Genomic DNA, 25,496 nt, shown 5'->3' on the forward strand with positions numbered 1-25,496 from the left:
CACACACACACACACACACACACACACACACACATGCATGAACACACACCATTTGGAGAGCAGAAGTTCTCAAAATAAACCAAATATCCAAATACACACACACACATAGTTCCCCATCACAGATTTTATACAGACAGACAGGTGATGAGCTGCTGGAACGGACCGCTCTGCAGAAAGCAATGATGATAATGCAGATAATGATGCCATGCTGTGGTAAGGGCCAGGATATCAAGACCTCGAATGCATCTCCATAAAGTAAATGGAGATAAATGTGATAAGAGAAGGTCACAGGGGAATGAGCTTAAGTGCAGATGGCATCCAGCAAGAACGGCGGCCCCAAATTCTTTGGTTAAATCTGCAGGGGCATGCAGTAATTGATGATTGTCATTATTGTCAACAGAAGAATTGGTGTAATTTCAACAACAACAGAAAAAAGTTTTAAATATAAAACGACAAGAAGGGAACATGCAGCCACAAGGTGGAGCTCCATGACAACTGTGTCTTCATCATGCTGACAAAATGAAGCGCTTCAGCTTGGTCCAAAGATCTCCCAGCGGACAAATACTGAACTTGTGCTGACTGACAACTGAGTCAGTGCAGAGACAATCAGATTACAGCATATAATGACTTAGATGTGACACCCCACTAATACACATCCTCCTCAGCTTTGGCTGCCAGCACTGAGAGCGGACGCAACTTACTCACAGACAGACACAGTACCACTACTGACAAAATAAAGACTTGATATATTAAAATAAACTGATAATCACACATGCCAGAGTTTTAAAAGGATGCATTAGTGCGGGAGACGACAGTGATGGGGACAAGTTAAAAAAAGGAATTAAGAAAAGTGAAGAAGTGATATTAAAATCTGCTTATCCTTGTGAAAAAACCCTACATTCGTTACTACAATGTGATAGGAAGTAATTTGTCATTATCAGTGTGCATATAATTTTGTCTATTTAATGAAAAGACCATAATTATAATTTACCAGACACCAGTAAAGCTGACAATACACAGAACATCAATATAGAGCAGAAGGAAAAAGCATATACATTATGGATATGCATAGAGTGTGACCAACGAGTGTGTGTGTGTTAGAGAATACACAACAGTGTGCTCTCAGAGCTATGCGAGTACAGAGACGCGAGCACTAATATGTGGACAGATACAGTCCAATCAACCAAAATAAAAAGATTACCAGGCTACGCGGTGCGATTAGGAGTGTGTGTGAGAGCGATAGAGCGTCAGAAAGGAAAGAAAGACAAAGCGGGGGGAGGCAGACAGACGCAGAGTGAGTGCAGAACAGAGATAGTAATGGGCCTCATTACTAAAAAATGGGACAGGCATTCGACTGAATCCCCTGCATGCACAGTTCTGCAAAAGTATTCTCCTGGTACAAAGAAAGGCTCTGTGCATGGAAGCAAATTTAGGGCAGTATCCGTGACTTCTAAGTACTTTCGAAAGAGGCCCATCTAATTCTGAAGTCATAGAAAAAGTTCCCCTTTCTAGCTGTCTGCGTCACCTTGACCAGCACCACAGAAAGTCATCAGCTCCAAACATAGAAGGTAGAGTAATGAGACCCCATTGCAGAATAAAATCTCAATATGTTTTGCAGATTATCACCCTATCAACAATAGGACTGTAATATTAGATCAATTTAGACAATATCAGTGAACATCAGGGATGTGATGGCAGCTAATGAAACAGGTTTTTTTGCTGTAAATATTTGGGTTAGGTTAGTTTGAAAACTTCAAGCTTTCCAACAATACATTCCTATAGACAGGGGTGCACATAAGTGATTCGCAGGTGTGCATGCGCTGTCAAAACAAAAGATGCCCACCAGATAAGAAGTTGCAACACGCGTTTGCGTACATAAGATTTTCTGGAGGGGGACAGCTGGCTTCAAACAAATGCCAGCTCACCTCCTGCAACCACTTTTCTGAGAATACGTGCTTCTTTTGCAGTCCGGACTCCTTCTGACATTTCTCTGGAGGTTGAGGAACACCAAAGTAATTGCTTAAAGGAGCTTCTTTGACATCTTTACCTCTAAACAAATGTGTGTCCTCCTCCAGAAAATCCTATGTACGCAGACGCGCGTTGCAACTTCTTATCTGGTGCGTGTCTTTTGTTTTGACAGCGCATGTGCACCTGCGGACCACTTATGTGCACCATCTTGACTTTCAGTTTACTACGTTTTCTGCTGTTTTAAAACAAAATCTGCTTTTAATAGCTGAAGAATAACACATCTTTTTCATATTCCGGCAACTCAAAGCATTTGGAAAATATTGTGGTCTTGGTTAAATACTGAAAAGACCAACCAGGGCTGGAGGGATGAATATGTTTATTTTACTAATGTGAGCCACAACTGCATAGCCCTTCTCAAAATGGTTTTGTGGCCTAAAACTAACAACACACAGTGATCAGAACGTGAACCACACCCTGCAACTCTGGAATCAATTTTAACATGTTGCTTAATGGAAAAAAACAAAAAACAATCCAACAAAACACTGCTGTGTATATACCTAATAATAGGAATTATACCAAATTATTAAGGGAGACCCATGATGCTCACTTCCGCCTACTTTACTAGAGTAGCTTTGCATGATTCACAGGGACAATAGTCCTGATTTATACAACACTGAACCTTGGTGCAACCCCTCAGTTCGTCTGCTGTCTGAAAAAAGCTCTTTCAGCTCCCTTCTTTAATGACCTTTAAGTCAACTTTCTCCTGATTGGCTGTCTCTCTTAAACTGGTTTGAACATCAGGTTCAACATGTGTCTGAAGTGACCCTTTGGTAGAGAGTCAAGAGCGCATAAAAACTATGAAAAAAGCAGCATTCATGCTCATGTATCATTTTGCCCGTATAAATACAGAAAAGCATTATAGATACTGCAAACATGACAAAATCCTGAGCTGTCATGTGAGGCATTAGCAACTGACTCATGCATGAATATATACAGTGCTAGCTTCAGGTATGACACTATGTTTGTCTGTGTTGTAGAGTCAAAGTCACAGAGACAGGCGGCCAGGGTTAGTTACCTGAGCAGGCGTGATGTGTGTATGAGTGACATATCCATGAACGTGTTGAATCTGAGATAGCTGACGCTCCGCCACCTGAACCAGCTCCGCTCCCCGGAGGTCATTGTGGCGACCGAGAGAGCCGTCCCTCCCCAGTGACCGTTCCCTTTCTCTCTCCATGGTTCCAGCACTCCCTTCATCTCTCCTCCAGGTTCCTCCCTCCCTACCCAGGGTCCCTCCATCCCTCCCCAGGGTACTTCCTTCCCTCAGCTCTCTGGCTACTCCCATTTGGTGATGCTGGCAGGGGTGATGGTGGAGTTTTGGGGCACCTGGTGATGCCCCTTCCTCTTCTTGACACCGATACTTCTACAGTCAGAATGGAGGGGAAAAAATGCGAGGAGGGAGGAAACCAGAGGGAAATTCGAAGGAAAAGCAAGTAAGGGCAAGGAAAAGACCCCCAGAGACACAGGAGCAACAGGGCAGAAATGGTTGGAAAGATGGAATATAGTAAGATGGGATAAAAGGAGGAGAAAAAAGGAAAAAGAGGAAGAAAGAGATTAAGTTTGAAGACAAGTTCAGAAGCAGAAAAGCTTCAGTAAAGCTGGAAAAGAAGAAAGCATTAGTGCAAATCCACAACCAGAATAAAAAAGCATAGCAGAGCACGAGTGTGCGTGCACACATGCATGTGTAATGAGATGTTTTTGTAGTACAGTTTGTGTGTGTAAGCACATGGCCCAGTCCAGGTGTACACTCAGCATGGGAGTAATTGTTTCCTGAGCTTTCCATATCATACATATGAATGTGAGCACACACACACACACACACACACACACACACACACACACATTTAGAGGAAAGAACAGAAGTTTGCTGGCAAAATAAGATGCAAAACTGAATAAGGACAGTGAGTAGTAGACTGACTGCCTCAGGGAAAAACTGTTTCTTTCTATCCTTGTCATCGCTCTATACCTTCATCACGCCTCTATGCCTTCCACATCTATGACTCTCACTGCACAAAGTCTTATGAGTTTCTCTCCTTGCTCTGATTCCACATTCCCACACACTCTCACTGGCTTCCTTTAAATCTTTTTTTTTAAAGTATTTGATGATGTTTCTGCCTAACTGGACAGAGTAAAGCAGAGGGAGTTGGTGAAGCATGTGGGGGAGGGATGCCGGGTCCTTTGCTAGTTTTTGAATCTATGACAGTTTGTGTATACTGTGTAAAAACTGAGCCAGCTGAGCAGCAAGAAAAGGGACACGCTCCTGTACACTGATTAGGTGGATCTGGCTAAAATCCTTTATCACTCATTAATTTTGCTGTTAAAATCTAAACCAACCGCAAAAAGAAGATACTGATAAAGAGGCACAAATGGGTTTTAAAGCTTCAAGACAAATGGAACTTGAATCCTCCGATCATATCATGATAACAGAGTAATTTCAGCTAATATAGCAAGTCAAGTCAAAAACAAATAATCTAAATAGAATCTAGTTCCACATAATATATTATGGGCTTTGGACTCGCAGCTTGAGCCAAACCCTGGTGTGAAATTGAAGTCAGAATGGATTGCATACAGTGTGAAAAGCTCCTTTAAGAGGTTTGTTGCTCTCCCAGGGTAGACTACTTGGCAGCTAACTGCATGCAGACTCAGTGTACTGCTCCTATAGCAAGACATACACCAGTTGAGAAGTTTACAAATGGCATGTCTAAAGGCAAGAATGGGCACATTTAATATATCAGAGTTTTCTCTGATATATTAAATGTGCCCATTCTTGCCTCCACAGGGGCAGGAAAGACGCTTGTTTGACTCTTATTTTCTCTCTACTTCTGACTGACATGCTTTTGGTCTTAGCCGTCAGCACATTTCTGTTCACTTCCACCAACCATTAACGCTGCAGTCTTTCAAGACTCATACAAAATACTTTAAAAAGTGTTAATTTTTAACTCCACATATTTATTCTGGCCCTCAAATATTTCTGATGTACTGCACTTCTGTGTTGGCTTTATTTTTCAAACCAGGAAGTTACATACACCTTTTACACTTTTTGCTGAAACCTATGCTTTTGGCAGCTGACATATGCTGACCATATTATTTCTATTTTTGTCCAAGTTTAATATGTATATCACTGCTGTGATAGTGGTGAGGTAGAGAGCGTACAGCCCGATCCGGTGGGGAGGTGTGGGATGCCAGATCGGGCGCCCCCCTTCCGGCTCTCCTCTCTGCTCTCCTATCTTGTCACTTTTTTCTTACTTCCTTCTATCACCTCTTCTATCCCTGTGAAGAAGTGAGGCTTCATAAATATTAAAGAGGTAAGTATTATTTCTCAGTTGCAGTGAATTGATAGAAGAAAATAAATTGTAGAAAACTAAACAGAAGAAAGTAGAAGAGAAATAACAATTTAACATAAATCAGTGACGCACTCCAGGGCCTGGTCAACCCTGGCAGGGCTTCCTTGGATGAGGGTGTCTAGTGATAATGGTCGAAACACCCGTTGAATTCAAGGTCTACTACTGACGATGTGTCTCAGTTTTTAATAAGATAATCTAGATCAGATCTCTAATCCCTAAACATAACCAAGGAAAGTTAAAAATGGCAGATTAGCTTGGGATGAAGGACTCAAATACCCTGTGAAGTTGAGGCACACAACGATGTGTCCCATTGGTGAAGTTTCTGGGCTGCCTTTCCTCACAACAGCCAACGATCAGGGATCGTAGCATCAAGTCCTTTTACTGAATCAGAACTAAAGTTATACATCTCACAGAAAATAAGGAAGATTGTGAGAGTTCCTGTTAAGGCTCTGTCCGAATCTAGGAGCTAGGTACCACAAATGTGAAATAGAGTTAAATCTTTATCTCTGTTCTTGAATTTTGGGACAGAACATTCGCCCGAAATATCATAATTAAGTTGAGTTATGTTTTTCTGGGTTTGTATTATTTAGGATTAAGTCGGTCTGAGAAGACAGAAAATTGCTGTTTGCTTGTGTTTATGTGTTTTGTCCTTGGAATAAACCGTAATAAACCCAAAGAGATCCAGTTGGCATGTTGCCTTCGTTTTCAAACTCTCAAGACTTCAACGACATAGATGAGAAAGAACCTACACAGAGACAGAGAGTTGTCTTTATTTTGTCTTGTCTCACTGTCTTGATTGTCGTCACTGGTTTCTTGTTTTCTTGTTACCCAGCTGTTTCCACTCTCTGTGTTAGCTCTCAGTGGTCATTGTATAAATAGCTGTGCCTTTTCATTTGTCCCTCTTTACTGTGTACCTGCTTGTCTGTGTCCCATATGTTTTCCAGATCTTTGTTATGTTGTTTTCTGAGCCCTGTTTGCATTTGCTTTTAACCTGTTAGCAGTCGGACGTACCGCCCACGGTACATTGGATGGTTTAGGGGACTAATTGGACTGCTAAGGGGTTAACTCTGTCTCACCATATCTTGCATTGAGGTCTTGACGTACTGAAAGGCAAAAAAAGGTGAGTGGGACATTTTATCTACTAATATATAAGAATACAATAAGCTAGGCTGCTAAGCTTAGCAGCTAAGACAGCAAAGAGAAAGCACTAAGAGTTTCCTTAGACTTAAACTTCTTGTTAAAGTTTTGGTGATGAATATATGGCACCCAGAATAATAACCATACAGTTTGAGGGAGATAGGTTAGAAATGGCTTTAGGTTGGGCATTTGGATAATGCTCTATGTCAATACAATGTCGTAGTAAACTACAGGAACAAGTGTGACTGTGTGATTTATTGTAGAGCTCCCACTGTGACTCTACAGTAACTACACAGCCCACAGTGCTAATTAAACTTCTTTCCCAAGAGAGTATTTTAGACAGTTTGTGCAGATCTGAGCACACTGTTAAAAACTGTTACTATGAATTATTCAGTATCAAATCTGATATACTCCTAATTCAACAGACTAAACATTAGTTCATTCAAGAAATGTAACCAATACATTAACACACCGATTATAACAACTATTAGCTGACAAGGGCTCATCAGCGCACTAAAGCACTATCACTACATTTGACCCTCCAGCTGACTGCCATCTTGGTCAGCAACAAGATGCCAAATCTATTCTGGATATTGTGTTCAGAGGCTGTGAGTGGGTGGCTGCTTTTCACAGGAGAGCACAGAACAGTATCAGCTAATTTCTGAGAATTCAAATGGACAAGGCTGTGTGTATGTGTGCGCCCTGTCTTGTACACCCCCCCTTACATACTTTAACCTCATTTACACCAGGACAAGGACTAAACACCGTTGTGATCTAACTCGATCTCAAGACTTTCAGCATATTTCATTTCCTCTCCAGCGCTTGCTAAGATCTTCTTGCTAATTAGTCAGAAATGCCTCAGAATGCTCCTGAAAGCAGCGTCTGAACAGCCAGGCGCTAAGACCATGAAGAGGCTCTGGCTCACACTGTTGTCACAACACTGCCTCTACTGCCCTCTGCACTCGCGCACACACATACTCAGTCATAATCCTATATTCTGTGTTTTTATTTTTCGCATGGCACAAGAACACCTCTGAATGAATGGATGCATGAATGAACAGAGACACCAAATAGGTCTCTTTTCACATCAGTGTGTGGGTTTCTGGCTGCTTGGCTATTAGCAGCTGAGCATTCCTAATCAGGACTAGGACTGTGCCCGCAGAAAGCCCGCTGACCACACACACATACACACACAGAAGCAGAAAGACAGGCGTGCGCACTGAGACTGTCATGTGTTAGTGTGTCAGCCAGTCTTGCATAGCCAGAAAAACGTGACTAGATAGGGAGCAGATTCAGCATCCTAGTACATGTTTATGTGTTAGTTTGTGTGTGTTTGAGTGTGAGTGTGTGCGCGTGTATGTGCGCAGCGTAAAGCCAGGCATTAGTCACGCTTGGTGAGATATGAAAGAGCAGGGGATCCTCTGCCGTAAGGAACTTCTCACACACACATGTGCCTTCATCCTTCTCTCTTTTCTCCCACATCTCGCTCTCTCTCTAATAGTTCACTGGAATCAAGCATAAAGCAATTATTTCCAGAGAAAAGGTGATGACCACACTGATTTATCAACAAAGGCAGCAAGAGAACAAATGGTTAAACAAAATGTTACTCGATCAATAAATCAATGGATACATTTGTCAAAGAAATTGCTTTTTCTCAGCTTGTACAACAATTATGACAGCTTACAAATGATTTTCTATCCGCACACTATTGATATATTTTCAATAGCCTCTGATAAAAATGTAATTATTATGAACAACATGAATATGAAGCAAAAATTATACTATTGAAAGCCTCAATGGCATTAAGAGGAGAACTGAATAAAAACACATGATGAAATTAAGCATGCAGCTGAGAAGGTAAAGTAACATTAGCTGCTGTTTAGTCAATAATGTCTGTCAAAGCTAAAATATGTGATCTAAGAATTAAAATATGTTTACAGAAGATTTCCCTCGCATGACTTCACAGTGACTGAATTGTCTCCAGCAAAAACACAGGCCTTAAAAGAAAGAGAGGAACACATTCATCTATTTTGAATGTGTTCAAATGTCTGACCTAGTTAAGGTGACTTTGATTTATCTTCTCAGGCACTTAAACAACATCCAAAATGGACACATTGCTTGCAAGGTAAAAGCGGCAACAGTTCATGTATTTAAAATATACTCTCCCTTGCTTTTAGCTAGCTTTAGATGGTAGCTGGAGATGGCCAGCAATAGCCAGTCACTGCTCACATGCAACTATAAGGTATTTTGAGATGCTTTTTGATTCAAAGGTAGGAAGTGGTGCAGATGGAAGCAGAAGCGCTGTAAGTGGGCCAGGCTGCTGACTAAGCTAAAGGCTAGCCCAAGCAGATCAGCTGTTCCCCTGCTTTTTTCAGCCAACTTTTGGTCAGAGCAAAAAAAAAAGTTAGACTTTCTCACGCTAGGAGTGAGTATACAAAACATTAGACACTGTCCTGCTTTCATCTTACCAAAACCTGACCAGTAAGTTGACAGAGAGTCCAGGTCAGGAAAGGGTGGACTCCATAGTTGTGCACCAATTGCTCTGTAATTATTCAGTGGCAAAAGAATATATTACAGTGGCATGATCATCAGTTGACCACTATGCTTTCTATTGTAGCAGTCCCTTAATGTTTGGCTGACTGGCTAGTTTTTATGATGCCACATCAAGCTAATATAACTTCTAAGACTGATTTCTGCTCTATTGTGTACACTGTGGCTGTTTGATGCAGGAATTGCTTATCTCTCATCGCTGTTCGAGGCTTTTAGTAAGTTAGGAAAGTGAATGGTACATTCAAAAGCCCATCTGAAGCTCATGTAATATTCAGTTATCTGTTGTTGTGTTCAAACTTACAGCCCAACAAATTTTGAACATTTAACCTGTAACTAGTGGCCAAAAAAGCTGCTATTTGCGATGCTACTGTTTGTTATATTATTATAGACCATCGGCTAATATTAGCTATTTGCCAATTTATTTGAATCTGTATTAATAAATTAAAATTAAAACGCAAAGAGGAGTTCTGAGAAACACCCTGCAAACATGTTTTTTTGTGTTGACCACCCTCTGGTGTTGGTAAGACATGTTTGGAATGTCAAACAGAAAAAGCAGCTGATCAGACGAAGGTCAGGCAAAGCGTAAACAAGCAAATGAATAACTACACATGACAAATATTAGGGAAATCGCTTTATGTTTCAATATTTTGAAAGAAATATATGTTTTGGAATATAATAATAAAAATCTTATTTTAAATTTTATCAAATCACCAAATATTGCAGGAGTGTAATTATGCATTATGACATATGCAAATACTGTGCACGTATACGTATTTGGTAGACTGCACCTGAAAGATGGAAGCTTTACTACAACAACACAGTTTTTCTAAAATCTCAGAAACATCATACTAACCGTGCAACTTTCTTCTTCTCCTCAGGATACACTCAGTTTTCACCCTGTCCAGATTTACTCCCAGAGGACAAAACTACAGCTCTTATTGCACCCACACCCGTGTTGACTCGGGCTCCTTCTCTAAAGCTCCAGTCTAACAGTTGTCTCCTGGCCTCCCTCTATCTAGCAGGCTGTCATACTGAGGTGATCTAATAGGACAGAAGTGAAGTCCATACACTTTATTATGGCCTAACTGCTGAACTGTACAAAAGCAAGCCAAGCATGCACACACACAAATACTTTCAAAGACCAATGCTCCCACTGCATCTTCTTGAATCGCAGTAGCGTACATCTCTTTGTAAAATAAACTGCCTCAAAGTTTTTCACATTCAAATAAAACTAAACTAAAACTATCATGACTGATAATTTTCTCCCCTTGTGTCTCAAACCCCTTTCTCAAGATCAGGTCTACTTTTCACTATTTAGGCAAGTGTACAGACCCATTTATGAAGCCATTTTGGGGTTTGCTGCGTGTTTAATGACTATTCAAAGATGCAGCACAGTGTACTAACACTTCCTCCACATCAAAGCACTGCTCCTGAAGCGCTTGGGTGGAGCTTTAATATTTCATATGTTGATTTTCCACTCAACTGTTTCAGAGTACTTGGTAAGACTATGATTGCCAATTTTAGCCCAAGCTTGTTCGTTTAGCACAGGTTAGTGTTATGTAACTAACAACAAAGTATAATGGTGACAAATGTATTCATTTAATAATGGATTAGAAATGAACTCTGAAGCCTTTCACATTCAAAAAGGAATGAACTAAAACATTGTAGCAATAGCTAGAATACAGCTCTACTGACAAACAAAAGAAGGGACACATAACATTGTCTAAGTATTTTCAGCCTTGCAGGTGTGTGAGGCTGTCCCAGCATGCACCATGGAAAATACAGGACGTTCCCTCGCAGTGCAAGAGGGTTATTATATGCTTAAGATGCGTTAAGAAAATCTCTAGGTATAACACTTTAAAATATGATGTCAAAATTCATGTTCCTGGTATATGTTGAAAAGTCAACTGATAGGGTTGCAAACTATATATTCGGTAAGCTTTATAAGTAAGAAAACTAAAGAATCAACTTGGCAAGAGCAGCAAGAAATTGCAGAAGTGTAATATCCTGATGTGTAGGAGTGTATCACTTAGGCCATCGACTGATGTGGGCTGGCACTGAGATCAGCTGATCTGTTGGGTTTGCGGCTTAGCTTGACTTTGTGACCTGCCTGAAGTAACACTTTACTTACTGGATGTTTTCTTAACTGGGAATCTTTAACAGAAATATAATGTGTAAGCTAAGAGGCCTCACCAGCAAACAGGACAAAGACTTTTTTAATGATTGCTCTTGACAAGTCAGTTTCAGCTTTGAATATTTTCAGAAGTAACCGTAAATTGATATATTATGAGGTCAGCATGCTACTTGGGCAAATAATTAAAGATCAATCACAAAACAGCAGTCAGATAGTGAAAACAATCATATGTTTTAGGTCAAACCAACTATTAAGTTCTCATTCTCAATGATAATTAAAGTAACAGACCATCATACCAAAGATATCAAAATTACGTCTGCATTTAGATACGATAGTCTAAAATGAGGCCCTGCGTAATATGCGTGATCTCTAAATGAACTGAAAAGGCACGTATTAGCCGCTCACATTTGCAGTATCAGGAATTAAGAGGAAGATGTTGGTAATAAGCTGCCTGTAGACCTTGTAATATCAAATCAGACAGCAGAAAACAAACCTGCCTCTCTCTTTCTCTCTCTCGCTCTCTCACACAGACACACAGCCGGAGCTCTCTCGCTTTCTGTCTTGCTCTCTTTCCGGCTTCTAACTCTTACCTTAGTTTACCTTGCCTACAAGCCCATTAATAAACTTACTCATTACCTCTGCCCTTCTCTCTCAGCACATTTTGCCTAAGTCAGTGTCTCTCTCCCACAGTCCATAACTTCACCTGTGTGTCCCTCTAACTCTGCCGTACTCACAAACACAAACATGCATAGCTCTCTACCTACCTTGCATCCAAACATCAGAGATATGGTGTTGTTGGTGCATGCTACTTTGCAGTGGCACAACATGTGGCTAACGTTAGCTAGCTGGTCCCAGACTTGGGGGGCATCCTAGCCTTCATACACACATTTCACACTCACACACCTCCACACACTCACACAGACACATGCACACATGCACACGCATGTGTTCTATCTACCGCGCTCCATCCTGTCCCACAATCCCCCACTCTGCTGCCCTTCCACCCCCTGCCCACCCCCCACCGCCTGACTACGGTCCTCAGCTGTGGCAGGCCAGTGTCCTCTCCCTCACGCTCTTCATCGCTCCCATCATCTTCATCAGTGTAATCCTCATAGCTGGTCAGGATGCAGGGAGCACCATGGTCACTGTCTGCCCGTGTGTCAGCAAATGTATGTATGTATGTGAGTGTGTCAGAAAATGTTAGCACGTGTGTGTGTGTGTGTGTATGTGTGTCTGTGAGTGTGTTTTCAGTATGTTGTTATTGTCAGCATGTGTGGATCAGTCTGTCTGTGTGTGTGCATGAATGAATGTGTGAGTGCATCTGTGAGTGTGTAAGTATGGATGTGGTCTCTCTTGTCCTCCTCTGCAGCAGCAGTCCCAATCCTCTATCTCCTCTCTCTCTATCAGTGTGAGCAGTGTGAGTGTTTGCCTCTCTCGTTCTAACACTACCCTTCTCTCTCACTCTCTCGCTTTCTCTCTCCTGCTTGCTTTCTTTCGATGTCCCTCTCTCTCCCTCTGCTTGCCTTGTTCACTTTCCCTCGGTTTGCTCCACTGCCTCTCTTGGCCCGCCTTTCAACAGCGAGATCAATGAGCGAAAAGGAAAAGAAAGAAAGACAGAAAAAAAAGAAAGAGCAGAGACCTGCTTGCAAAGGTAAACGGAGAATTAAAAATGTGTCTTCTCTCTCCCTGCATTTCTTTTACTCTTTGCACCTCTCTCACTTTCTCCCTGCTGCAGTAATGCTCTGATTTGTACATCCATACACTCCTATACGCACAGAGTGAGGAAGAGTAAGGAAATGATATAGTATTATAACGGCTAGTGAAAACTGAGCTGATAGAATATTGCACAATAAGGGAAACATAAAGAGTAAATAAGTGAGGCAGAGACAATGTTATTACATCATCCAGAGTCACAATCCATGATACATACACGCAAAGAAATACCACTGGAATAACTCGTTCATTTGACATTTGAACACAGCGCTGCTGTGCTGGTGGCACTGAGCCATTTGAAACCACAGGTGACAGTGTGATCACGGATCAGAGGAAACACGGTGTAAAAAAGTCATCAGATTTCCCAAAACACTAAAAACAGCTGAAAAAATTTGAATATAAAAAATGAACCTGCCTCTTGCTCACAAAGCAGAGCGCAGAAGCAGGCAAGGTGAAAATTTGGGTCTGACACACAGATGAATCATAAGAATCACAAAAATCATATTAAAGTTCTCATATCTAAGTGTTTTATTCTGAAAATAAGTTGGTCTTAACATCATCTTGTTTTGTGGTTTCCTACTTGCAAGCTACCCAGATCGCAGGTAGGGCTTTGGCTGTATCACACTGCCCACACTAATAATGCTACACAGTTTTATATGATTAAAAAAAGGTGTAATCTGATGAAAGGCAAAAACCCACTGGGCGGGTAAAGGTGGGGTTTAAACCACTGGTTAAAAAGCTTGTCCCAATATACAACATCATTCATTTTTATTATGTTACAGCAGGGTCCTGAAGAGTTACAAGGTTATGTTACTTTAGTTATTGTTGAATTAAAGTGATCACATGACTTCAAGCGAATTCTACTGTTTTGGTCAGCTGACCACCAAAAAGTGCAACTTTCAAACTAGTTAAAATGCTTCAGTTCACTCTGTTGATTCAATCAGACAATGAACGGCACGTAGTAGAAGTGCTGTTCATATGTGTGTGCTGCTCTAGGATGAAAGGTGAAAAACATATCTGTGCATTTCATAGCAGGTTTTAATACAGTGAAATATAGATATTTTTTTTTAGCTCATAGCATCAATTATTTAATCTTCTACTAACTGCAACAATTGCAAGTGCGCATTCATCATTTATGAGCTGTTGTTGCAGTCTGTTTTTTGATGACGTCATTCTGCATTGCAACAGCTGAGCAATTTTTACATCTGGACAATCCTGTGGGTTTTTGTAAAAAACCTGTTTGATGGTATTGCTGGTACATCTCCACAGTGACAGAGAGGGCTACTGTTATTGTTGGTGTAAACATGAGCAGGTTCCTTGCAAACACACTGTTAGTATGTAGTGGAAACTGAGATCCTTGCAAAACTATCTTACGAATAGAAGTCTTAACTCGAATGAATGAACAAATACGTCTAAAGAACCTATTAAAGTTCTGATTGATTCTGTGACAAAAACAAAGCTACTATCAGCTGCTCCCTTATTTACAAAGAGGCACCACAGCAGGTCGCTCTGCATGAGTGATGTGGCATATTTTTACACCGTGCACAACCCCAAAGGGATATGTGTGTCCTTTAGGGAAATATGTAAACCACTACCTATTACTATGTGTTTACTATACATATTAGGGTAAAGAACTCCATTAAAACTAAATATTCATTTAATAATACTATTTATTAAATAAATATTAAAAAATATTAAAGTCAGAACCGCTATAGTTAAAAGTAGTTATTTCTACCTAAAGTGCTATGTATTTGGTGTTTGTATTTGGCTCCATTCAGCGAACTCCCTGCATTTCCGTGGACATGCATGGAAAGCTGGAGTTGAGGAGAGCAGCAACAAGACCATGGCTGAACACAGAGCAGTTATGACTGACAACTGGTATGAGACTGATGTCTGTCTCGAGTTAGATACAGCATGGAAGGAGAAGCTTGGGTCAAGATAAGTTACAAAATGGCCTGCAGAAACCGTAAACAAGCGAAACCAACTTGAACCGTGTCCTCGATGCGATTTTTCAATTGGATGCTATGCCATCTGTTATCAGCTAAATAAAAACAGTGAGGTGGCCTCGAACTGAAATCTGCTGAGTTGCCAGGAAGAGCTTTGTGTTCTGCTTCAACTTATGCTGTGCACAGTTTTTGCCAATCCCCCACCCTACGTATGTAAATTTAGCGCTGTAGTGGCCACAGTTTAACCTGTTACTTTCCCAATAAAGTCAAGGGGAAAACTTCCAGTTGTTTAGGGTTTTTTATTCCAGACCAATAGCAAATATATTCAATTCAGTCATATAAGAGATAAGCAGAATTAACGCTTTGCAGCGCTCAACTTGACCAACTTACTTGAATCAATTTACAACCATGTCTGTGCCGACTCATATAGTATGTAATAAAGAATTTGCAGGAATTTAACAGGTGGGCATCAAAGACAAAGACAGCAAGCACAAAAACATATTATTCACTTCTACTCCCGTATTGAATAATGGTGAATTTAAAGCAAAACTGACCTCTGACCTCACCTTTTGGATAATAAAGAAGTCATCACTTCATCATTTTTTGCAACAAAGCTTCAAAGAAAAGCTTTTGAACTGAGTGCCGGTGTTCTTGAGTTACAGCCAAAATCTTTTGTGGCTGTTATACGTGACCATGAAATTCAAATAAGTTTATCCTTGAGTCCAAGGATAAACTTATTTTTAACAGAAAGACAGTCAATAGATTTAAAGAAATTCCTTCAAGACTTGGGTCACAGTTCAGCACATTTTCTTCTATTAATCAACTAATTGATCCACTAACAGATAAATTAACCACTAATTAATTTAGCTCCACAACAGCGTGTAGCTGTTTTACGTGTTGTAAATGCCGAGTCTGAGAACGGAGCAGGCAAATGGGGGGTAAAGGGCAGAGAAAGTCAAAGAAGTCAAAGCGTACTCCTTAATCAAGCTCTTGATGCTGATGGCTGAGCCATCTGGACCATCACACATGCAGACATGCAGACCTAAACACACGCAGTAGTCTCTCTGTGGTTGCCTTTGCCTTCTCACCTCCACTTGCAAACAAACAACACAGCATGAGAGAGAAAACAGAGAAGGCGAAACTGTGCACGAACAGAGGGGCTGAAGTGAACAAACGGTGACTCTGAGGTCACAGGGGCTGATTTTATAATACGGAATAGAGGAGAAGCAAAAGAAAAAATAAACTGATACCATCTACGGTCATTTTATAGGCTTATTGGCAAACTAATCAAGCCACAGTTTAAGATTATGGCCCGATTATGGCTGTATTTAAAACTGAGTGTTAGTAATGGAAAAATATTTTTAGATGCTATTCCAGCTGTACACAGATAAAGGAAGCACCTGGGTGAGCTAAAAAAGTTTAGAAGTTAATGCAGGTAGACAAGTCCTGTAAATAATGCAATGACACAAGAGGTTATTTTAAGCGTTTCATGGGAGAAACACTGTGTTTTGGATCCACTGTGAGATTTTTAAAAGCTATATTTCCTGGATGTCATTCTATAAACCATGTGATTATTGACACATTTCAAAACCTCCTAATTTATCCTAGTCTGGGAAAATTTGCATTTTTTTTGTAGTGAACCAGACTGCTGTTTTTATAGCTGCATATCCTGAATATACCCCAAATGCCCTTCTTTTCCTTTCCAATATTTACTGTGTTACGGTGATATTTTTTCAGTAGTGTGCAGAGCAGAAAATGTAAATTTCTCATTAACTAGATTTAGAGTGAGTCAGGACTGTGCGACATCACTGGATGAGTGAGAGATTGGCCATATACTACTACTAAGTTATTCTGGATTCATACACTAACGTCTTTCACGTCTCTCTTTCAGTCCAGAAACCTGAGACTGGATTTCTCCAGAAGTCAGCACAGGCTGAAGTGCCTGTCTTCAAATAGCCTTGGTTTTTGTGATAACCTCGCACGGAGACCAGCGATACAGTGAATCCCTCTGTGTTTGGCAAAGAGCAGATGGAGCTCCTGCTGATCTGTGTGCAACCACACACACAAACATGCATACATCTGGGATGACCTAAGGGGTTCTAGATCATATGGCTCACAGAATGTACTGGGAGAGTAAAGCTCACATCGGATCACAGACCAAATTTCCTGAAACACAGAAATAAAATAACAGCAGAACACACAAAAGAAAGAAAGAAAGAAAGAAAGAAAGAAAGAAAGAAAGAAAGAAAGAAAGAAAGAAAGAAAGAAAGAAAGAAAGGAGGATGAAGGGAGTGAAGAAAAAGGAATAAATGACAAATGGGAAAAAGCAAGAGAGAGAGAGGATGCTACCTCATGAGCCTAGCAGGCATGCACTACATGTTAACATTAGTAGGTCAGCCAGCACAGAAATAACTACGCTGTGCGGATGTGTGTGTGTAATAACCTCATACACCCCCTTCCAGCCAATCGCTGTGGAGTCTCCATTCTACAAGCCAACCAATTTAAAAAGGCACCATACATCAAGATTTTAAATATGGTCACATGATCACCTTTTACCAGCTGTATATTCAGTTTACACATGAGTGAATTCCCTTTAAAATAGAGCTCATTGTTTCCTCTAAAAGCTGAGTGAGGGCATCAGACTCCTGCTGAAACCTTGTAGCAGTAGCAAAATAAACATGAGGCAGAAATGAATTATAGGACATCTGCTGTTATCTGCTGAATATTTTATAATAAATAATGCCAAGGGACATGTCAGCTGACTGTGTGTTTAAATAGCAAACGTGGATGTTTTAAGTCACTGCAGAGAAACAATGTGAAACCCACTCATGTCACTGAATTTGTTAGACAGACAGTGCCACAATGTGGCAAAACACAGGCACTGCAGTACTTGGTTATTGTTCCTTATATATTTATATTTAGTTTTTAACACATCTGTCATCTATTCATGTAAATGTGGGGAAAAAACAAGTGAAATTTCTGACATGACAAATGTTCTTCCTTCTTCTTCTCAAGCATCGCCACAGTTGATCATCTGAATTTCATCTCTACCATCCTCTTCTGTCATCACTCTGCATGTTCTCCTTTACTGCATCCTTTACGTGAATCTTCTCTGTGATCTTTTCTCTTGTCTGCTTCCATATTCCGCATGCTTGGTCCAATTGAGGACACAGCACAAGGCTCAAAAGATGAGGACACTGTTGAAGAATTTGCGATTGTGGAAATGTTTTAGCTATTTAGTCATTTTATTTCTTTGGAACTGACCAAAGAATTTGGTTTTCCAGTTTGTTTGTGTTCTCCTGTAACACCTGAAAATTTTTCCTCGTCACAATTAAGATTTTAGTTTATCATTTATGCCCCTGTTATTTATTTAAAATGATGTTATATTCAAGTTCTGCCCAGCCACGTCTTTCCCATTCGTCAGGAATCCTCTCACTCTCCTGGCTGTGGAAGACTCAGTCTGGTTAAAAGGTCCACCGCCCACTTTCCTTGATATCTCCATAGCACCACAGATAGGTCATCCGGGGGCAATCGCCTTTACACTCTTCATCCTCCATCATAGCTGCCCTCATTTCCTCCTAACTAATCCTTTGGACTTCCTGATTCACTAGCTGTTCTCCATCCTTCCTCTCGCTCTCATTTTCTACATACATGAGCTCCTCAAAGTACTCCCTCCACTTTCCAAGCACACTTCCTTCACTCATTAGTTCATTTCCACCTCTATCCTTAATCACCCTAACCTGCTCTTTCCAGCTTGGACTCTCTTCCTTCAGCCTCACATAAAATGTAACTATAAGCCTTTGCCTTTGTCACCTCTCTCTTGTCCTGTCCTCCCAGTATTCCCGTCTACCTCCCAGAGTATCTCACTTTTCCTTTGTCAACCTCTTCGTTTGAACCACCAAGTCTTCGTGTCTTTTTCCTTTAACCAGAGGTTATACCAAATATCCTCTAGGCAGCTTCCCTCACCACGTTAGCTGTACTATCCAAGAGATCTCTCCCTTACCGACCAGATTTTGTCTCAACTGTTCCCTGAACATTTTTCAACTTACACTATTTAATCCTTGCCTCTAAGTTCATTGGCTACCATCCAGTGCTGCCTCCCCTGACCCAGACTTGCAGTCTCATATCGCTTTTAGATTGGAGCAGATTCCTTCACTCTTATGCATCAATGAACTTCCCTCTCTCTTCCTGAAATATGTGTTCACCACAACCATTTCTATCCTTTTCACAAAATCCACTGCCATCCTTTACACCATAGCTACCCAACTCCATCTCACCCCTGTTCCCTTCACCTACATGTCCACTGAAGTCTGCTTCAATCACCGCTCTGCACTAAGCAGGAACTACATTAAAAGCAAAGAATTCATTTAAACAAAAGGCCACGTTTCCTTAATTGTGACTGTCTGAAGCAGCATTCAAATAATTCTGATTATCAGAGGTTTCTTTAATTAAATCAACTTGGAGTTATTGTCCACCAGCTTCTAGCAGAAAGTGAAAATATCAGAAATCCAAACGTTGTTCTAAACAATGTCAAATCAAGATGAGACTGAAAGGCAGTGCATGGGACTTCAGAACCTTTTTGATTATTGAATCATTAATATGCAAAAACAACCAGGAACAGCAAAAAGAGAGGATCAATACACTGAACTTTGTTCACTGATGCACAAAAAAAGTTGCTTCAGAGTTTGCTTGTCTAAAGAAGGAGAGGTCTCTAAACAATTCCTTAAAAGTTACCTGCTTAGAGTTGGATAAGGTCAGATTACACTACCTTGTAAAAGCATCTACAAAGAGTCGCAGACACTGCAGATTAGTAGTTGATCTTAAGGCACTACTTTTTAGTTATTCGTGACAATTTCAGTGTACAAGGACATCAATATAGAGCCACACATGGACCCGTAGATTTAAAATAGTAAGAGAAGAAGGTCTGAGTGATTAAAATCACAAAGGTTCAAAGCAACAATTGCAGAGGTAACAGGGTTATTTCAGTTTGGAGGTGTTTAGCCTTCTTTGGAATTAGACAAGTGACCTGAATCCAAAAAAAGGTTAACACTGCAGCAGGATAATGAGCCAAAAACACACCCCGAAGCTTTACAAGAAACAGCCGAAGACCAGCGAAAACCAGTGAGCGCTGACTGTCACAGATTTTCCTCCACAGTTACCAGTCGCAGACTGGCAAAGCCAAACATTCCTAATATCACAACACTGACAGATTATGCTGGAATAAAAATGTACAGGACATAACTTTAAGATATAAAATACTCTGAAATTCATGCAAATTATTTAAATAATCAGCTATTAAATTGTAATATTAAAAAATTATACATTTAACCAATGCATTATTAGACATCACTGGCTGACTGAAGGTACTAAGAAAGAAAAAAAATAATCTATCATATAACCGGAGTAGGCTAATGCAAAAGTCAGGGATGTAAACTTGTCAAAGTTTCTGTGTCTTTAAGACACTCAACTGTAATTTTTAAATTTCTTCTGCACCCTTTGCATTTATAGTATTTGCTTCACTGCAGAATTCAAGTGTTCCTACAAAACAACTTTCTTATAACGTGAAACAAAGCATCTCTAAAATATAAATGAACACTGTGGTCATGTTTCAGCGTCGTCAAGGGAGCTTCACACCCATGAACAGCTCCTATTCAAGAAATTTTGGATGGATTTGGGTTGGCAATTATTTCCAGTTAGCTAGCACTGGATCACTTTCATTGACTACACTGCAGCATTCGATCCACTGTGGCCAATACTGATGCATATAAGTATATAGAGTGTTCCTAAGTACTTTAGAAGAATTTAGTTTAGTGGTTAGCATTCATGATTTAGCATTAGAATGCAGCTAAGTAATGTTAAAGCTGTAACCTCTGACCCTGTACTAATTCTTCTTAATTACTGAGCTCCTCTTGGTTTTCAGCCAGTTCCTGTACCTCCTAGTACCGCTGATATACTTCTGTGGAACTAATTCCAAGATAGTTTTTAAGCCTTGCATACATAGGTGTGTTAACCTACACTTTACCTAAGATATGGTTAAAAATGAGCTAAATACTGTGAAAAACTAGGCTGCAATAATAAAAATAGTCCTACTATATTGCATTCTTGTGTTAAAATGCATTTGCAGAATAAACAGAGGACATTTAATTATAGGTAAACATGTAATTCCACACCTGAGTTTAATGTCATATAAGCCTTAAGCGTACCTAAATTGTGCATGCAATAACACACAACACATACAGAGGTAATGGACAGCTGGTTATTTATTACTAAAGTAAGTTACACCTTATTTGCCTCTGCTACTCAACTACAGTACAAATCTGTTTCTTCTATGTGAACTGCAAAGTCATAAAGTGTAATTGAAATAATATAATATACATTACATTGATCGAAACCGCAGAGTGGCAGTGCTCCATTTTCACAATTAGCCCACGTGGTGGCCCAGTAGTATCGGCTGTCCTACAGGCAGGCCAGTCCAGAGACATAGTCCAATTCTCTACAGGTGTGGGCCATACAGAGCCAAGACGACGTTTAACCAAACTGTAACAGCGGTCCTGAGTCGCTATATTAGTTCTACTGCAGATGCAAGTCACTGGACTCAACTGTCCTACAGCTGCTTACAAAGTTCTCTCTCGCTCGTCTCTCCTCACATGGCTTCTCTGCTGATTGCTCCGTCTGATGTTTGAGCCCTCCTCACAGTTACATCACGATGCCAGCTGGACAGCTGTTCAGATGGTAGGACTACAGAAAGGATTTATCATGGCCTTTTCCTGGCAATTGCAAGTAAAGTACCCCTGAAAAACTAGGCATGCAATGACTGCATGAAGTGTTCATGCAGCCATGGTCTTTTCTGGCTTTCTTTCCAAGGTCTTTGTGTATCTCATCATTTTTTTCTCTCTATCCTCCTCTTTGTCCATCCTAAAATAGTTCCACCTCTTTAAAGTCTATTAGCAGCCTAAGGTAAGCCTCTTAGGAGAGACTCTTGCTCTCTTGGTGCACAGAAGGCACTCAGTCAGACCAAACAATAATCAGTCACTAATAAAACCAGAGTGGGATTTAAGACTGGATATATCAGAGAGGAAAAGAGGATTGGGCAAGCTAGAGAGGAGAGTATTCATACACAGTTAAATACCCAGACTGCGTGAGGCAAAGATAACCCAAATAATATAAAATGCAGTTTTTCATTTAATTTATAAAGAGAAAAAATGTATCTGGCCCAATATGCAAAAGTAATTATACCCTAAACCTAAGAAGTGGTTTTGTCACACTTGGCAGCAAGAATTGCAATCAAGCTTTCGCGATGACTGCCAGTGAGCTTTTCACTGCTACTTCCTATTATTCTCCAGATTCCTTTGTGATGAATGATCTTGGAATCAGGCTGTATTTGGAAGTTTTTGGTAGAACTGACAGTTGTGCTAAAGTTAATCATAAACCCTTGGATTTGATTCTGTGCATACAGACAGAAGATCACGCTCCCAAGAGTTAATTTCATATAAATAAGCTCAGGATCTGGCAGACACATAGTATTTCTAGCTAAGGTGGCAGGACGACAGAGTAGTCAGCATGTTTACCTTTTACATAGACAGTAAGGTTCAAACCACCAAACGCCCAGACCACAATATATTAGGTGTAACTGTCATGCCCAAATCCCTCTACACGCCCATAATGAAGACTGTTTTCACAAGCCAGAAGCCATCTTCCAAACTTATGATCAAAATTATTTTCACTCTGTTCAAGATGTTGTTTTTAGTTTAAGAAGCTCTAGGACAAGCTGTGAGACTGGCAGGGAGACATTGATTTGAAACTTTATTGTAGGTTTTATGATGGTTTTTACTTTTTTGTGGGGTGTCTATTACTTTGAAATTACTGAGGGGAAAGAACATCTTCTGTAATTAATACAGTTCATCTTCAGCTACATGTATGCCCAGTTTTTGTGCTGAAAATAAGACACAGGAGAGACAGCTAAGTAGTTGGAGTAATGTTTGGAGTCTAAAAAAAGTGAGCAAAATCAGGAGAAAGTTGAGGACATAATTACACTGTACTGACAGGATCTCTCTCACGCATTCATTACTAATTAATTCTACTGCTACATTTCCATGCTACAGTAGTGTTTCGACTGTCCGTACTATTGGCAGACTGATATACTTAAACTGTCTGAGAAAATAAAAAAATATGGGTGGAAGGTCTGAAATTGGTCATTTTTATCCCACTGCTCTGAAGTTGCTAGGCATCCATAGATATAAATGAAACACTTTAGTTGAGTAATTAAAAACAATATAATACTTGTATAACATGTTATATGTGTAAAAATGCTAAAAAAAAATTAGTCATTTGTTAGGCAATTGCCATGGAACATGATAACGTTATAATATCAGATACAGATAAGACCCTTCAAGGGTCTAAGATGTCCCAGTATGCCAAGTTTGGTCACTAAACTAAAGAAATAAACAAACAGAGAGTTAATGTTTTATATATTTACATTAGCTCCTTCTCTGTGTCTCAAATTGTGCACCTTCACTCGTGACTTTGGGTGCATAAAGGCAAGTACCACAGTACCCCTATGGTGTATTCATAAAAGTCAAAAACTGAGTTTTAATAGCTCAGTTGTTACAATCTTAGCTACATAGTGGCAAAAGAAGACGCTAGTTGCTAGCTGGAAGAAGTATATCTATTTTAGGCAAGTTATATGTGTTCTGATATGGCTTAGTTTTTATATCTTTTTTCAAATGTATGTGTTATGTATAAGAATTTGGTATTATATACAGAGGTTCAAGAATCAAATGTCCCCAAAAAACAGCAGGTAGCACAATAACTGCAGTCAAACCCTGCATCATTTCAGGAAAATGTACAACTCATAGTGTTGGATTTCAGACAGTGTTCTGTCAAAATCCTACAAAATACATGTTAATATCGCCTCTGTCAGTGAGCCCCAGGGCAGCTGTGGCTACAATGTAGCTTGCCATCACCAGTGTGTGAATGTGCGTGTGAATGGGTGGATGACTGGATGGCATCCAGTCGTGTCTCTATGTCTCAGTGTCTAGTCTGCTTCCTTCTGATTCTCCAACACGTTCTCACTCCCAAAGCATAACATTTTACACTAGGTGACAAATCGTCGATATATTAAACTTCCGGGTGCATGCACATGCACAGATCAGAAAAATGAGGAAACATGAGAACTATTTGGAATGAATCTAGACATGTGCGTTTGTTTTACTTAAATCGCTTAGGAAAACAATATCTAACGTCATTAAAGTGCTGGTTAAGGTTAGGGATAAGGGTAGGGTTAGGGCTGGAATACATGGCTGGAACATGTATTACCACGAGAGCGTCATTCTACTGGATTTCATCCATAACCCGGCGCGTAGCATAGGAGCGTGGAATGTCACCTTTCGTGTTCCTCAGGAACACCTTGGGACTTGACAAATCGTCCGTATATTACGCCTCAGGAGTGAGAACGGGCTGGATTGTCTCATGTGTCCTGTTTTAACTTGACAGTCCCATGTCCTATGTCAGAGTATCTAGTTTTGCTTCCCCTTGCCTCATTATGCCTTATTCCTCCCAGCTGTGTTTCCCTCCCGTTTCCCATTCTCTCATTACTCCCTTGTGTATTTAAGCCCTATGTTTTCCTTCCATCACCACCCCCATGTGCTGTGTTTGTTCTCTCCATGCTACTGGTATTTGCCAGTTCTCTGTTCCCAGTTTAGTTCCCTGGTTTCTTAGTGTTTTTGGTTTGAGTTTCATGTTTCTAGTTTCTTATTTTTGTTTTTGTTTTCTGTATTAGTGTAAGAGTTGTTCCTGCAATAAAACTGCCGTTTTGAGTTTCCTCTCCATGTATGAGCCCTGTGTTTGGGTCCTATATCCTGCCTGCCACACAGCAAACCATGACAGTAGGTAGTGTGCTCCATGATAGGGTACTTTTAGTACTTATTTGAGAAATGCAAAAATTTTAAGATTGTCGAAAGGCCCAGGTATGTCGATTTTTTTGCAGTATACAAAACTTGAACTTTTTTTCTCAAGTCCACACACAAATATCTTTGTCACCTTTTTGCCTGCTGCAACATGCAGGCTTTAAATCTGTCCCAGCTCACACTGATTCAACTCCTTATAAATGGGTCATGCATTTCTGAGCATGAACATATGTGCATAATGTATGTGTTTAATTTTGCCAGCCTAGTTTTTTTTAGCCAAATTCTCTCTTCTGCCTCAAGAGCAGTCAGTCATTCAGTCAACCACTGCACCAGTCGCATACCTTCACAGCCAGGCAGTCGCTCTTTTGAAGTGTCTGTCCTATCAACCTAGTTTGCTGTCTCTCTGGGTGTCACATGATGTCAGACCAATAACTGTACATCAGATCAGCATTCCCATTAGAATCGCTTCACAAAAGCACAGCCTACTACTCTTATAATCTGTTTATTCACAAACTAAAGCAAGTCAACTGTACATGAAGCAACTGTGTCCCCAATTTGATATGGCTAAGTTTCCCATCAATGATTCATTCAGAATGAGTTTGACATTAAAAATTAAGGCATTGCTGTAATGACTGAATAAATACACCGATCACAAAATTATAAAACTAAATTTTTTTTACTGTCTTAATGACCACACTGACACACCCTGTTCTCCTGTGCCCTGATTTGTCTTCTCCACCAC

At 40.2% G+C, this 25,496-nt stretch overlaps 1 protein-coding gene across 7 annotated transcripts in view; it reads right to left on the reverse strand.

The window, feature by feature from the left end:
- Positions 1-25,496, reverse strand: part of dlg1a (discs large MAGUK scaffold protein 1a) — a 111,545-nt gene that overhangs the window by 78,096 nt on the left and 7,953 nt on the right. For 2 of the 7 annotated variants that reach the window (XM_013911818.1, XM_013911817.1), the window contains exon 5: positions 3,044-3,388. The exons of 1 other annotated variant lie outside the window; for it this stretch is intronic. In XM_013911818.1, the coding sequence (XP_013767272.1) occupies positions 3,044-3,388 (345 nt within the window). Of the gene's footprint in view, positions 1-3,043; positions 3,389-11,954; positions 12,369-21,229; positions 21,513-25,496 lie in introns of those variants that run through there. 4 more of the 7 variants (XM_013911820.1, XM_013911821.1, XM_013911824.1 and 1 more) reach the window with 4 other exon arrangements.

This window comes from Pundamilia nyererei, unplaced genomic scaffold, assembly GCF_000239375.1.
Source record: "Pundamilia nyererei isolate P.nyererei 1_Seehausen unplaced genomic scaffold, PunNye1.0 scaffold00072, whole genome shotgun sequence".
In the NCBI taxonomy this organism is placed as follows: Eukaryota; Metazoa; Chordata; class Actinopteri; order Cichliformes; family Cichlidae; genus Pundamilia; species Pundamilia nyererei.